Here is a 14,760-nt window from a genome sequence, read left to right on the forward strand (position 1 = left end):
ATATGTCAGTCCAACATTCTTTGTTTGAATTCATGGCACAGGACTTTTGAATACATAAATGATTTTAAATTAACACTATCTTTTTTTTTGTCTTCTTTTCTCATATAAAGAAAAAATTAAGAGGAATTTAAGATCAAACAGCAAAAGTCAGTCCAAGGCAATTTTTTGTAAAATATTTTTTTCCACATTTTTTTGTGCCTTGGACTGATTTTTGCTGTTTATTCTGATGAATCTCTTGCCCAAAGAGCACCGACACATTATTTAAGGTACCCCTGAGCACTTTTTGCTTGATTTTAGTCATTTTAGATCATTTATGTTTGTGTGCATGTATTTAAAAGAGTGACTTGCTACTCCAGTGCCTTGAATTCAAATGGAGAATTTTGTATTTATAGGTTGCTGTTTTCTTTGCTGGTCTGGGGTGCGTTTCCGAAAGCCATTGTTAGCCAACTAAGGTCGCAAGTTCCGTTGTTACAAACATGGTTCATTTAATTGGGCATTTCCAAATCCATCGTTCCACTGAACATTCGCAAACTGCATCGCAAACTTGTATGCTTGCAACTACACCTCTAGAGCTGTAGTTAGAAACATAGTTTCTGGCTGTGCTCTATTCCTAGTTATTCCCCCTATGCCCTATTCATTTAGAACATTCTAATCTTTAAATTGGGATTTTTTTAAAGCATTAAAGTCATCACTCCTAGCTGTAATTTGCTTTCAGTTCACTTTTAGCGATCTGCATGTTTACAATTGCGCTCCCTTCGCAGTGCACTTTGAAAACATTAATGTCATTTTGAACACAGCCTCATGACGAAAGCTATAGGTGACCGATTATTTAAAAGCGGAATATACGTTATGTCTCCAAAGCTTGTGAAAACAAAAAACATAGCATACGTTAATGCTTTTAATATATAGTAGGTTATTTAATAAGTATCTGTTCTGTATATGACATGAGCTCAATAATTAATATTATTAAAGTTTTTTTTTTTTCATTTTTTAATAAATAATAAATATACTTTTTTTTAAGCTTTTGTAAGTGATTTAATGTTAATTTAGAATAGAATATGTAGTGTTCTCAATAATATTTGTAAAGGAAACACAGGCCCTATTTGTGCCATTTACATATATTTCAATTAATTTGGAAAATAGTTGCCAAAACTAATATAGTTTTTTTTTTAATGCATGAGTGTGGAAAACAATATAATTTACACAAAGAAATTATGGGTTTTTTCTCTAAAGAAGTTGTTACTACCCCATTTAGAGCATCATTATGGGTGTTTTACGTTATAACTAACGTGGTTTAAATGATGGATCTGCGACAGAGAAACTATGGTTTTGGGAAACACTTGTCACTACATCTGTCTTTTCCCAAACGATGCATCGTACTATGATAGTTCAGCTGCGAGTTTTGTCGTTGTTTGGGAAACGCACCCATGGTTTCCCCTGCAGTTTAAAGTAATGCAGAAAGGATCAATTATATTAAGTAAATTAGCCTATTTTGTGAAAAATTTGTGCATTTTCCCTTATTTAAAATATATAAATACTTACTGACTCCCAGGGCCGTTTCAATTTGCTCTCTGCAACTCTCACATGGTCGCCCACTGATGCTAAGCAGGGCTGCGCCAGGTCAGTACCTGGATAGGTGATCACATGGGAAACCTGGGATGCTGCTAGAAGTGTTCTTCTGTCATGTTTGGGAGGGTATATAACGCCCCAGTATATTGATGGGGACTCTATACTGCTCAGTGTGCGCCGTCTTTCGGATTAGACGTTAAACCGAGGTCTTAAAAAATTCCAGGATGTCCTTCGAAAACTAATAGGGATTGAAAACCTGGTCAAATTGGCCTCTGTTCATCATGGCCTACTGACCATCCCCATATCATAATTGGCTTCAGCACTCTGTCTCCTCTCCACCAATCAGCTGGTGTGTGGTGTGCGGTCTGGCGCAATATGGCTGCTGTCGCGTCATCCAGTTTGATGCTGCACACTGGTGGTCGATAGGATTTCCCCCAAAAATGTGTAAAGCATTTTAAGTGTCCAGAAAGCACTATATAAATGTAAATAATTATTTATATTGTTATTTTTTATATTGAAGTTGATATTTAGCCGTGTTTCGTAACATATAATTTTTACGAGGTGAGCCGTTGGACTGCTTTTGGACTGTATATATATATATTTGGGTCATGGTTCTTGGTGTGATAGATTTTCTCTCCAGTTGAATGTAAATAAAACCAAAGACATGGTGATAGATTACAGGAAGGCTTCTCCTACCGCCAGCATAACAAATATTAAAGGCTTTGGTATTGAAATTGTTGACACACATAAATATCTAGGGGTCGTTATTGACAAAATGTTGACATTTGAACCAAACACCCATGCTGTCTGTAAATAATTTATCTTGCGAGTGCCTTTCGCGCATGCTGTTCTCACATAAATCCACTAGAGGCTGCTGTCGACTAACTGACTGACCAACCGATCAATCTTCCCACCCCCAACTGATAGTGTTTTAAAAAGCACCGATTGACCCGCTCGCCCACCCTAAACCCAACCGACAGTGTTTCGAAAACCAAACCAGAAAAAGAAAAGCCCTCGTCTGATTTTTACCACATTTTCAGATTTTATCACATTCTCACCCTGTTATTTACTTGCTTATTTTATTTTTTAGCTTTTTTTTTGTTTGTTTGGAACCATTCTTTGCAGAACTTGAACCCCGTCATCACGGTCAACTCCTCTCTGCGTCTCAAATCCTCCAATGTACGCAACGAGCCACTGGACAAACTGGTAACAGTGGAAAAGCCGTCCATATGGAGGTAAGTGGTCAGCTGGTCAGCATCATACCGCTCTGTATCATTCGTTTTAAAGACGAAATGCAGCCATACGTATCTCTGGCTACATAATTCGGGATCTCCAGAAATGTATATGAGGCTACATTTTCAGAATGATCATATGTTGCACAAATCTAGCATTTAAATTCATATTTTCTATATGATGCTTTAGAATATGTGTGCATATATATTAAATTATTACTGAAGCCAAATCTGGAGCTACAATAACGTATGATAACTGTCCAAAATTGAGTACACAAACACATTTATATATGAGGGAAAAATAGTAAATGTTTTAAAAGAGTAAAAATCGAGAGAAACTAAAAAAATAGTTATAGTTAAAATGCTGTTTGTCTTTTCTTTTGCCATATTTCATTTGAATTAAAATATGTTATCTTTAGTTTTAAAAATGTTTGGTGATCAAACTCTTACTTTAGTGAATATATGTTTAATAAATTTGTTTTGTTCAAATGCACCAACAATTATTACCTATATTCACTGAGAAATGGATAAAAATATTCATTTTCAAGATGGGATGTACTCAATTATGCCAGCCTGATCTCACGAGAAAACGTAAGTATTTTACGTTTTGACAGTTTAGTGGCTAATTCGTACGAATTCGTACGAGTTCAGTCGTACGAAACGGTACGATTTTAAAAAGGAGGCGTGGCACCTAACCCCGCCCCTAAACCCAACCGTCATTGGAGGATGAGCAAATCGTACTAAATTGTACGAATTAGATCATACGAATTTGTACGAATTAGCCACTAAAAAAAAGTTACGAATTGCCGTGAGATTGTGTTGATTATGCTGAGCACTGTATGTTTCTTAATTTTCTGGTTCTGTTTTTTTTAACTGTGTAATCTTGATGACATCAGTTAAATAAATCATTACAAACACTTCTCATAAGTGATGCTTTTATTCAGGTAGCGTATGCATCCTTTTTAGTTTTGATTACACTACTTTTGATTAAAAACATTTTTTGTTGTGCTGGTTGAAAGTCTCTTCACAGTCCAATAGTAATGATTAAAGTAAATGATCTAAATGTATTTATATGTATTTTATATTCTGGGTGAGGCATTAAACTAAAAAATGTTCATCCAGTTAAATATTGCCGGGCCAACATTTCCCATAATTCTGATAAGTAGCCCAAACTGTCTGTCAACAAAAGTAGATTTGGACTTCTGCGCATATCTGTTCACACATATCCACTATTAGCACGTGCACGCCTGCAATGCACGCTGTGGGTTCACGTGCACACGAGACAGTCACAGTGGTGGTAAAAACAAATGTTGAATTGAAACTTTTTAAAATCCTGAATCAATATTGGAGTTACTTTTGCACGCTGGAGGAAGGAAGGATGACACCATGGCTGAGATGTAACTGTTGAGTCAAAACACATGCGCTTTACGAGCTACATCACACACATCTGTTGATTTCTTTCTTTAGTTATGTTGTCTCTGTCAATCAAACATTGATGGGCGGAACCACTCAAATAGCTTATTCCAATGAGATGCGCTATTTGCACTTAGCCTAAATAGATATTAGCCTATATAGACTTGTGGGGCTGTGCCCATAATGCCCATTGGTTAATCCGGCCCTGCCTTCATCCATATTAGGGATTTCCTGGAATATTCTACTCCGTTTGTGAGGCATATATGGAATTTCTGCTCAAGCAGGAATGAAACAGGCATTACATGAATTTAAAGTGCTACAATGCCCACATCAACTTATTTTGAGGAAAACTAAAAAAAAACTCCCTCTAAAGAAATTTGAAGTAAACATATTTAGCATATAGATCTGTATTTTTTGTACTATTTTTTTATACAATAGTTGTTATTATATCAAAAAAGTAGCCTATTGAATATCAATATTTTGCAAGGTATTGAATTTAGAAATTCCAGTATCTTGACAACACCACACCTTAGTTAATCACTCTGTCCAAATGAACATGTTTTCAACTCACACTATAAAATAAATAATATTTTTAGATTTAAAGACATGCAGAAAATTACATTTTCAAAAAACAAACAGAAACTGCAAATCAGGAGGAGAAAGGAGGCTCAAGAGGTATGATATGGCTCATAACAGAAATGAGAAGTGGGTTAATTAATCGATGCTTTTTCCTTTTTGGTGTTACAAGTCACAAAGCTTCCCAATTTATTGTTAAAAGACTGTCAATTCAATAACCCATTATTTATTATTAAACCATTTATAATCATATTATTTAGATTAGATTACCTTTTAAAAGTGGGTATACTTTAGTGGGGTAAATTTTAATTTTTTTTTCTGGGGGGCGGGGGGATGGGGGGCACTCCTCTGGTAACTTGTAAACACTATTTTAAAGCCTTTAACATTTTTATGGAGCCTAGTTTTTATCTCATTAACGCAAATTTGAAAATGGATTTGTCATGTCTTACTACTCATTTTTTACATAATTTTATAAAATACAAAAATTACAATATTTAATAATTTTATTATTGTAGGCCTACTCTTTCAATAGATTTTAAAATGATTAATTTAAAATAAAAACTAAGATGCAAACAGCTCATCTAATACTCGGGTTTAGTTCTAACTCTGCTTCAACACACTGACCTGTAGGTTTCAGACCCGAAAGCCCTCAATCAGTTTGATCAGGTGTGTTTAATTAAGCTAACTGTGTGCAGCCCTGCAGAACTGTGAGTTAAAAGGGTTCATACCAGATTTACCGATACAAACCGTCAGAAGGAGAAGATTCTTAATTCCTTACTTTGTGTGTTTGCCTGTCGCTGTAAACCCTTGTTGGAAGGTTTGTACTTTATATTTATTTCTATTCCACCTCTTACTCCGGGGCCTGTTTCAGAAAGAAGGTTAAGTGAAAGAGTATTTTAACCCTGAAATGAGAGAAACTCTGGGTTTTCCATTTCAAAATGGCAGGTTTGTCAAACTGGAGAAAGCAGGGTAAGTCAGACCTGTTTCTGATAGAGAGGTAACTTTAACTCCGAATCAATTAATGTGGTAACTCAAGCTGCGGTCACACTAGTTTGAGCATGCGAAATTCTGTCATATGGGGTTGCAAAAGGGGGCGGGATTAAACAAGATGATTAGACATTTTAAAAAAGCCAACGATCGCTCCATGTTTTAAATTTCTGTCCAGAGAGGTCGAGTTTTAATCCTCGATTGGTCTCGCGCAGTCAAGTGATGTAATTTCGCAGGTCAGAGTTCACCAAGCTTGAACTTTGCAACGCAGCGAACTGCGAAACTTGACCCTGCGTTTCCGGTCTGACACATTCGCGTGCGTATGAATGGAAGTCTATGAGGAGAAAAGTCAAGTGTGACCGCAGCTTCACTCTGTGAGCCTAACCTGGTCAGGAGCAGCTTTTATTCTCTAGACTCTGAGTTTCTGTCGGTCTTATTTTTAAGTAAAGGCTAAGCAGTATTTTTTCGCCTTACGTTACCACCCACCTATTTTAATGCTTGCTTTAGATATGTGCATAAAAATGATTTGACTTTAATGTAATGATGCACATAACTTTTAAAAATACGAATTTATAAAAAAAAAAAAAAGCATGCGCATAACAGTAGGATAAACTTTTATATTTGATAAAAGATGCGCAATTATTATTTTTTTTATTTATTTATTTATTTTTTTGGAAACGCTATTATTATTAATGTCGCCTTCATTGCTGTAAGTAACAACTAAGTCCTCAATAGGCAGCTGGTGTTTTAATCTATTAATTGGCTCAATTAATTTTGCGGGCCTATATGCACATTCTAAATCTTTTAACTACTCAACTATAAGGTCTTGTTGACATTGCATGTCTAGATGCCAATTCTTTTCTGCTTGTATTGAATATCTATTTCGTCCATTTATTTTCTATGCAATGCAGACTGGCACCAGTGTTTAGCAGTGCTGTGATTTAGCAGTTGTTTCTCGTCACACACCAGGAAACTTGAGGTATGTTTCTTCAATGTAGTTTTAATTGGAAACTTAATTTTAAAGCCATAAAATACCTGATGTTTTCCACCCTGCACTGATTTAAGAACTCTGAAATGCTTTACTAATAAAATGTTTTCTTCTGTTAAGCTCAGGCAATGGAGATGGGAGTAGCTGTTAAAGTTCTCTGTGTCTTTGTGCTTCTGTAAGTATAAAAAGCAGAATTAAGCCTCGTTGTCTGACAGATATTAGACTGGGGGAGGATGCATACAGTTTTGGTCGCTCAATCCTCTTCTCTTTGACCTAATAGTTGCAGTATTTGACCATTAGAGGGCAGCCAGAGTAAAATGCATGTTCTGTAAATTTATATACCAGCACTACTGAATATTATACCAGTTGGGCTGATTTATAAGCCTGTATTTTATGTTAATGGTGTACTTTGTTGTTTTCCGCAGGCTGCACAACAGCATTCAACAAGTGTTCAATGACAGGGTGAATCTCATTCTTCCTGCAGATTATAACATTGGCTGGATGAGAACTCTGGATGATAATAAATTAATTTCTAGCATCTCCATTCCTGGCACTCATGCCAGCTTGGCTGTTCATGGAGGACCAGAAGCAGAATGTCAGTCGTGGTCACTGGAGAGCCAGCTGAAGGCTGGCATACGCTACCTGGAGTTGAGTGTGTCTGGAAGAGACCTGAAAGTTGTGCATGGACTGTTTTCTCAACATACAACGTTCGTTAAGGTTCTCGACACCCTTAAGAAATTCTTGTCTGTATATACATCTGAGGCAGTGGTAGTCCAAGTTAAGCATGTGTCAAAGGACCGGTTTCCAGTTAGGGTGCTTAATCAACTTAAAAATGATCCTGATTGTTGGGTTAGTAATAAAGTACCCCAAATTAAAGAAGTTAGAGGAAAGATTGTTTTTGTTCAGAAAAATGACTTTAAACTGGGAATCTCTCTGATAGAAACTGATGAAGAGGATGACTATAAAGTAAGCCATATTGGAGTAAAGGAAGCTAAAATTACCAGGCATCTGAATGAGGCTTTAAAAGACTGTAAAGCTGATATTGCTGTGCTGAGCTATTCAAGCGGCACAGGCTGGCCTGTACTGAGACTAGATTACACTCCTAAAGCGGTAGCAAAAAAGATAAACCCCTGGCTATATGATTATCTTGGAGGCATTTTTTCACCGACTTCAAAACGTTGTTTTGGGATCTTAGCGATGGACTTTCCAGGCTTTGCTTTGATACAACGAATCATTGGTTTTAACCACTAGTTATTTAAGAACATTTGTTAGTCACTTTGATTTTGTCATGTCAGTGATTTAGCATTATAACTGGCCTTGTTAGAGCTCCTTTCAATCATGTAGTCTTGGACAAAAGATAAATAAAAAGAACATCTAGTGACTCTTATTGCCATGGTCATTTGTGTGTCTGTGTTTTTTTTATTTATTTTTTTCTCTCTTCAAGAGAGCCCAACCCCCACCCCCTTGATATGCAAGTTTAATTTAGAACCATATAATTTTATTTATTTTTTTACTAATTGGGAAAACTTTTACTTGATTATTATTATATATTTTTTTAAGTAATTTTAATACTTTGATTTAAGCAACACTTTTATTTGTCGTTTAAGTTAATGTTATTTTTTTCAAATAACAGATTCTGTTTCAAAAAAAAGATATAGGCACACCTAACTTATGATGTGGTGTAAAGTAATGAATTACAAATACTCAAATTACTGTGAGTAATTTTTCTCAGAAATTGTAATTTATTTAGTAATTTAAAAAATGTGTACTTTCCCTTGAGTACATTTTAAAGTGCAATCTTGGTACTTTTTACTCTACTACTTCAACCTGCAGTCAACATTTATTTCTTGTCTATGGGGATTAGAAAAATCAGTCCTGTGATTTCCTGTCTAATCAAATCACACACAGAAGGCTAATCGTCTCATAATGAAATAGCCTCAAGACATGGGCGTTTTTTATAATTGCAGCAAACTGTTTGAAAGCATTAAGTGTCCAAGATGTCCTAATCTTTACATGCATTGACCCACAGACTGTTTAGATGCATGTTGCTGAAGAGATGACGGATGTTTACTGTATGATGACTGAAATGTCCTTTAACACCCAGCAGGCACAAGACATTAACATGACACCAGATTGACGTTGTACCCCAATGTCTTGGGGACGTTGCATTTTGTTTGGAAATAAAAACTGAGTTTACATCAGAACTCAATGTCAGGCCGACGTCAATGTCCAACATCCAACCTAAAATCAACCAAATATCAACGTCTAATGATGTTACAGCTTGATGCTGTGTTGTTACCACTCGTCATGTTGGATTGTGGTTGCCATACCTGAGGAATAAATGTCGGTATCTGATGTCAACATAACGATAGTTTTAGATGTTTGCTCGACGTTGGAGTTTGGTCACTTTATAACACAACCTAAAATCAACCAAATATCCACACCAGACGTGTAATTCGACATAAAAATAGCATTGTCCTTAAATGTCGACTAGTCGCTGAATTTTGGTCACCTGACATCACAACCTAAATCTAACCTAATTACCTAATAACTAAATTCACTACAGAATTTTGCATTAACACATCCACAAATTACATGTAAATGCAACAGCATAATACTCAATCCTCGAGTACTTTTGAAAGGTCTACTATTCACTCTACTTTGAGTAATATTTACAACACATTTACTCGCACTACATTTTTAGGCAAGTAATGGTACTTTTACTTATGATTTTTCAGTACTCTTTCCACCACTGGTGGCCCATTAAAAATTAATTAAACTAAATAAAAGACTTTGTTTACAATGACTGATAACTGGACTGGAAGAACGAGTATAATTAGCAGGCAATTAGCAGGTCAAGGAAAACAGCAGGTTGCGAAAATGCACTGTTATTACTGTAGGTGTGACCGCTGACACAAAACAACTTTAAAGTTTTTTTTACCTGATTTACAAACAACCTTAAAGCCTCAGAAGAAAAACAAGGTTTGTATTTTCTGTGAATTATTTTGTTGTTTTTTGCTTGTGTTTCCCAAAAGCGATGTAACTTGCTGCTGAACTATAGTAGGCTACGGTGATAGTAGGCCAACTTGCTAGTTACTGTTTCCTGAACTGTGTTGCAGCGTTTGAACCACTTTGGTATAAACACTGTTGTCAAGCAGGTGGTGGAGTGATGACTTTATTTTTATATATATAATTATTTCTATTTTTATATTATAATTGAGTTAATAATTTGCCATCAGTTACTTAAAGAACATTTACCGTTTACGTCTATAAAGCCGAAGCCTGATTTTAACTGATAAAGTACACTGTAAAAAATGGTAAACCCTTAGAACTTTACATCTAAACTGAGTTTTTTCCCTTCCTTTTACTTCTTTCATTAGTTTTACAGTGTATGATATCTAAAATACTTTTAAATAATAATTATTAAATAGCTAGCTATTAACAATACAAAAGCTGATAACATTGAGAAAATGTCAGCACACTTTGCCTGAAGAAAATAAAATTATTTTCATTTTCTTCGGCTTAGTCCCTTTATTCGTCAGGGGTCGCCACAGCGGCAGTGTTAATTTTGACAGAAAAGTTTGATTTAGTTTTAGTCTTAGTCTTTTAACTAAAATTCCATTTCCAATTTAATATTTTAGTCTTTTGAATTATTTAGTTTTAGTCGACTAAATCTACTCTAGCGAAAGGCTATTCCATTTCAGTTAAGCAAAAGCACACACTCGGGTAAATAAAAAAGATCAGAGTTTACCTTTGTGTGAACTTCAGGATGATTCTCTGGTATGCTAATGTCACTTTAGTTTTGTTGTTTTCATCAGCTATTTCATCTCTTTATGGATTTAGTTTTTTTTGTTTTGACATCCAAAGTGAATCTTCCTTTTCTTTCAGCTGTTGCCATTTTATTATAGTTTAATCTGACAGCCCCTATGGAAGACGATATAATCGCATCCCTCATCTACTGGGGACCAGTTACTTTTCAAATGTGCGTGTCTGCTTCATGCATCACACACCAAGAATAATTCTGAATGTACAGTTGAAGTCAGAATTATTAGCCCCCCTGTCCAATTTTCCGCAATTTCTGTTTAACGTAGAGATTTTTTTTCAACACATTTCTACACATAATAGATAAAATAAATCAGTTATTAGAAATGAGTTATTAAAACTATGTCATGATGATATAATATTTGATTAGATATTTTTCAAGACACTTCTATACAGCTTAAAGTGAAATTTAAAGGCTAAACTAGGTTAATTAGATTAACTAGGCAAGTTAAGCTAATTAGGCAAGTTATTGTATAACGATGGTTTGTTCTGTAGACAATGAAAAAAATATGTAGCTTAAAGGGGCTAATAATTTTGTCCTTAAAATGGTTCATAAAAAATTAAAAACTGCTTTTATTCCAGTCGAAATAAAACAAATAAGACTTTCTTCACAAGAAAAAACATTATCAGACATACTGTCAAAATTTCCTTGCTCTGTTGAACATCATTTGGGAAATATTTAATCAAAGGGGGGCTAATAATTCTGACTTTAACAGTATATTTAAAAAAAAAAAAAAAAACATCCCTCAGTCACATTCTTGTCTCGTTTTTATTAGTCAACAAAAATGTCTGTATTTTTATTGTAATTGTCTTCACCGCTTACAATTTTTCATCAACACCACCAACCAACCACAATTTATTCAGCATATGTTTTACACAGCCGATACCTTTCCAGCTGCAACCCAGTTCTGTGAAAATAATAATAATATAAATTTATAACAATAAAATGTCAATCTTTACAAAAGTGGTTCATCTATTTTGAAAAAAGCTGGAAACCCTTGACCATTGACTTCCATGGCACTTTTACTACTATGTAAGTAAATGGTTAAGGTTTTCAGCGTTCAACAGAAAACCGTAAATATTTGTATTCACTTGACAGTGAGTAAATTTTCATTTTGAGTGAACTATCCCTTTAAGAATTCGTCGTAAATACTATGCCAATGTTTCGTTATGTGCTATCCTTACCCTCAGACAAAGAAGAAGATGGGAGTTCCTGCGACACTCTAATATTGGCTTGGGGTGGTCGTCGCGAACACCGCCCTGACAACTCTGCCGCCCAGGTCACCTCTTTGGGCGCGCCGGCGCTGCTGGACTGGAAGAACGAGAATTGACGCGCATTAACCTTTAACGCGCATTAAGGAAAACAGCAGGCAAAAATGCACAGTTCGTAGGCTACCTGATTGAAAAACCCTCTTAAAGCTTCAGAAGAAGACTTACCTGGCCTCAAAGGAAGAAGAAGGTTTGTACGTCTTTCTCCGTGATTTCTTGCTCTCGTGTGTTTACCAAAAACGATGTAACGTTAACTCGCTACATGAGCTGCCATAGCTACGATTCGTTGTTGAAGAAATCTGTTTCCAGAAATGTGTTGCAGAAATTCAACTGCGTTGGTATAAGAACCGGTGTGTGATAACTTGAGCTAATTATATATATTTTTTATTTACTTTTCGAGTGATGAATTTGGCATCAGTTACTTTTTAAGTAACATTTACCGTTTACGTTACAGCCCAATCGCGTTTTTACATAATAAAAGTACACTTTGAAAAGAGAAACCTAAATCCTTACAACTTATTACAGCTAAGTTAAACGAATTAAGTTATTTTTCCGACTTCATTCATTACAGTTTTATGGTATATAAGTATCCATATTTGGCAATGAATTCATTTAAAAGACTTTTTAATAATAATTACCAAAAACAGGAGTATCAGCACACTTAATATGCCAATAGCAAGAAATAAAATAATAATATAGCAGAATCTTTTTAAAAGTGGTTTGAACGGGGCAAACAGCTTAACTAATGATTGAATGGTTTTAGAACTGTGTAAAGAAGCCAGAACAATTAACTAATTAAACATTTTAAATGTAAAATGTCATCATTGCTGTAAGTAATGACTATGGCATCGAAGGACTGCTTCTCTGTTTATAAAGAAGGGCTTGATTTTGTGTTAGCTGTTGATGGTAGTAAACAAAATTTAATCTTAGGCTGGTTTTCTTAAGATGTTTTATTTTCTTTCCCAATGTCTCTAATATCTTTCTGCCTCTCCATTCCACTTTAAGTCAGGGCCTTAGGCCGCCTGGTGAAAAGGGTGGTTCTTTTTTCTCAAAAAGTAGACCTTTTTGCAGTTATTTATGACCATGTACTATGTAACGATGAGATTTAAATATTGCATTTTAGTGACATTTTAAGCACTAATTTTAGCTGGATTACCTTGTCGGTGGTCATCATAACCACACTTTTTGATGTACCAAAGATATTTTCTAAAGATGTAGAATAAAGAAATATGAATAAATACTTATTTTATTTTGTACAAACGTATTACATCATATATTATTTGAAAAAATTAGGACTTTGTTAAAGATTTAAGTTAGAAACTGTAGCCTATTGTTATATATTAGGCAAATAACGAACTGGCCAGCACATTCAACTTTCCTCAGTCAGAAGTTGGCCATTGGAATACATAATGATATAAACATATTATTAATAATAATGTAAACTAGGGATGTCCCGATCAGGTTTTTTGCTGTCTAGTCAGTCATTTGATTTTGAGTATCTGCCGATGATGAAACTCGATCTGATACTTCTATAATACATAAAAAAGGAATAAAGAAACAGATCCAGGATGTTCCTTTATTTTTTTATTTAATTCAACTTATTTTAACATTCAGCAACTCTGTTAACAAACAGAGCACTTCTGTGAGGTAGCTTGAACAATCAAGTAATAAATAACATCAATTCTTCACTTTAGGACTCGGGACACCACGAGAACAGAGAACGTGATACATTTGGATAACACATGGATAATAACAAAAGCCAAACTAGTAATCAAATTCATTTTAATTTGGCCGCATTTGGTACACACCTTTTTTATTGCTTTTTTTTGTTTCAAGAATAAGGTCCAAGATTTAGAATAAAAGTTACTTGTAAAATGTTTTCTCTATTTAAAAACAATACAGGAGCAAAAGATGACTTCACTTACAGTATGTCAGATTATATGTTTTCTTGCACTGCTGGATGTTGGATTCAATCATTCATTTTCTTTTCGGCTTAGTCCCTTTATTAATCTGGGGTTACCACAGCGGAATTTATCCAGCATATGTTTTATGCAGCGGATGCCCTTCAAGCTGCAACCCATTACTGGGAATCACCCAATTTTAGCTTATCCAATTCACCTATTCCCCATGTTTTTGGACTGTGGGAAATGAAATGAACACAGGGAGAATATACAAACTCCACACAGGAATGCCAACCAACCCAGCCGAGGCTCATACCAGCGACCTTCTGGCTGTGAGGGGATAGCACTACCCACTGCGCCACCATGCTGCCGATGTTGAATTCATGAAAATTATTTGTTAGCATTGGCTAAAATTGATTAGCTTAAGTCACACCATAGGGACAGCAAACAGAGGATTCTGCTTGGTAGTAAAACCTTTGTCGATGGGTTATTTTCATTATTTATGATGGCATAGCAGGCAAAATAGGATAAATGAGCTCATGTATGGGACAAATTCTGGACCTTTGTCAGTGAGGGGTGGGTTTTTCGAACCACCCAAGCCATTCTCTGGCTACGGGCATGTAATTATCAGTCACATACTGAGTAAAGAAATTTAAGAACCAGTTTAACTGAAAACCAAAAGGGATTGGTCCCCCCAAAACTCAACATTCTGTAATCACTTACGCACCCTTTACTTGTTTCAAACCAGTTTGAGCTTCTTCTACTTTGAAGAAAGCTGGAAACCTGTAACCATTGACTTCCATAGAACTTGGAAGTAAATGGTTCCAGGTTTTCAGCTTTCTTTAAAATATATTTTTTAGTGCACAACATAATAATAAATAAAATCATAAATATTTGAAACCACTTGACAGAGAGTAAATGGTGATTTAAATTAGAATTTTGGGGTGAACTATCCCTTTAGGAATGCTTTGTACATACGATACCAATGTTTCATTCTGTTATC

At 35.2% G+C, this 14,760-nt stretch overlaps 2 protein-coding genes across 3 annotated transcripts in view; both read left to right on the forward strand.

Moving 5' to 3' along the window:
• tmem176l.3a (transmembrane protein 176l.3a) overlaps positions 1-3,105 on the forward strand; it is a 25,658-nt gene extending 22,553 nt beyond the window's left edge. The window contains exon 12 of one of the 2 annotated variants that reach the window (XM_056476312.1): positions 2,695-3,105. The gene's annotated coding sequence lies outside the window, so the exon portion shown is untranslated. Of the gene's footprint in view, positions 2,135-2,694 lie in introns of those variants that run through there. The other variant, XM_056476311.1, reaches the window with a different exon arrangement.
• A 3,463-nt stretch (positions 3,106-6,568) lies between these two features.
• On the forward strand, positions 6,569-8,080 carry si:dkey-152b24.6 (1-phosphatidylinositol phosphodiesterase-like). The gene is made up of 3 exons (XM_056476300.1): positions 6,569-6,756; positions 6,886-6,940; positions 7,191-8,080. Exons 2-3 carry the CDS (start codon positions 6,894-6,896, stop codon positions 8,014-8,016), a joined length of 873 nt encoding a protein of 290 aa, XP_056332275.1. The 5' UTR covers positions 6,569-6,756; positions 6,886-6,893; the 3' UTR covers positions 8,017-8,080.
• The last annotated feature ends 6,680 nt before the right edge of the window (positions 8,081-14,760 follow it).

This window comes from Danio aesculapii, chromosome 16 (assembly GCF_903798145.1).
Source record: "Danio aesculapii chromosome 16, fDanAes4.1, whole genome shotgun sequence".
Taxonomy (NCBI): domain Eukaryota; kingdom Metazoa; phylum Chordata; class Actinopteri; order Cypriniformes; family Danionidae; genus Danio; species Danio aesculapii.

What these genes read in the sequence shown, in the direction of transcription:
- si:dkey-152b24.6 (XM_056476300.1), top strand. Translation starts at nt 6,894, where the DNA reads ATGGAGATGGGAGTAGCTGTTAAAGTTCTCTGTGTCTTTGTGCTTCT. An exon ending in CTCTGTGTCTTTGTGCTTCT is followed by an intron (nt 6,941 to 7,190) that starts GTAAGTATAAAA and finishes TGTTTTCCGCAG; the next exon opens with GCTGCACAACAGCATTCAAC.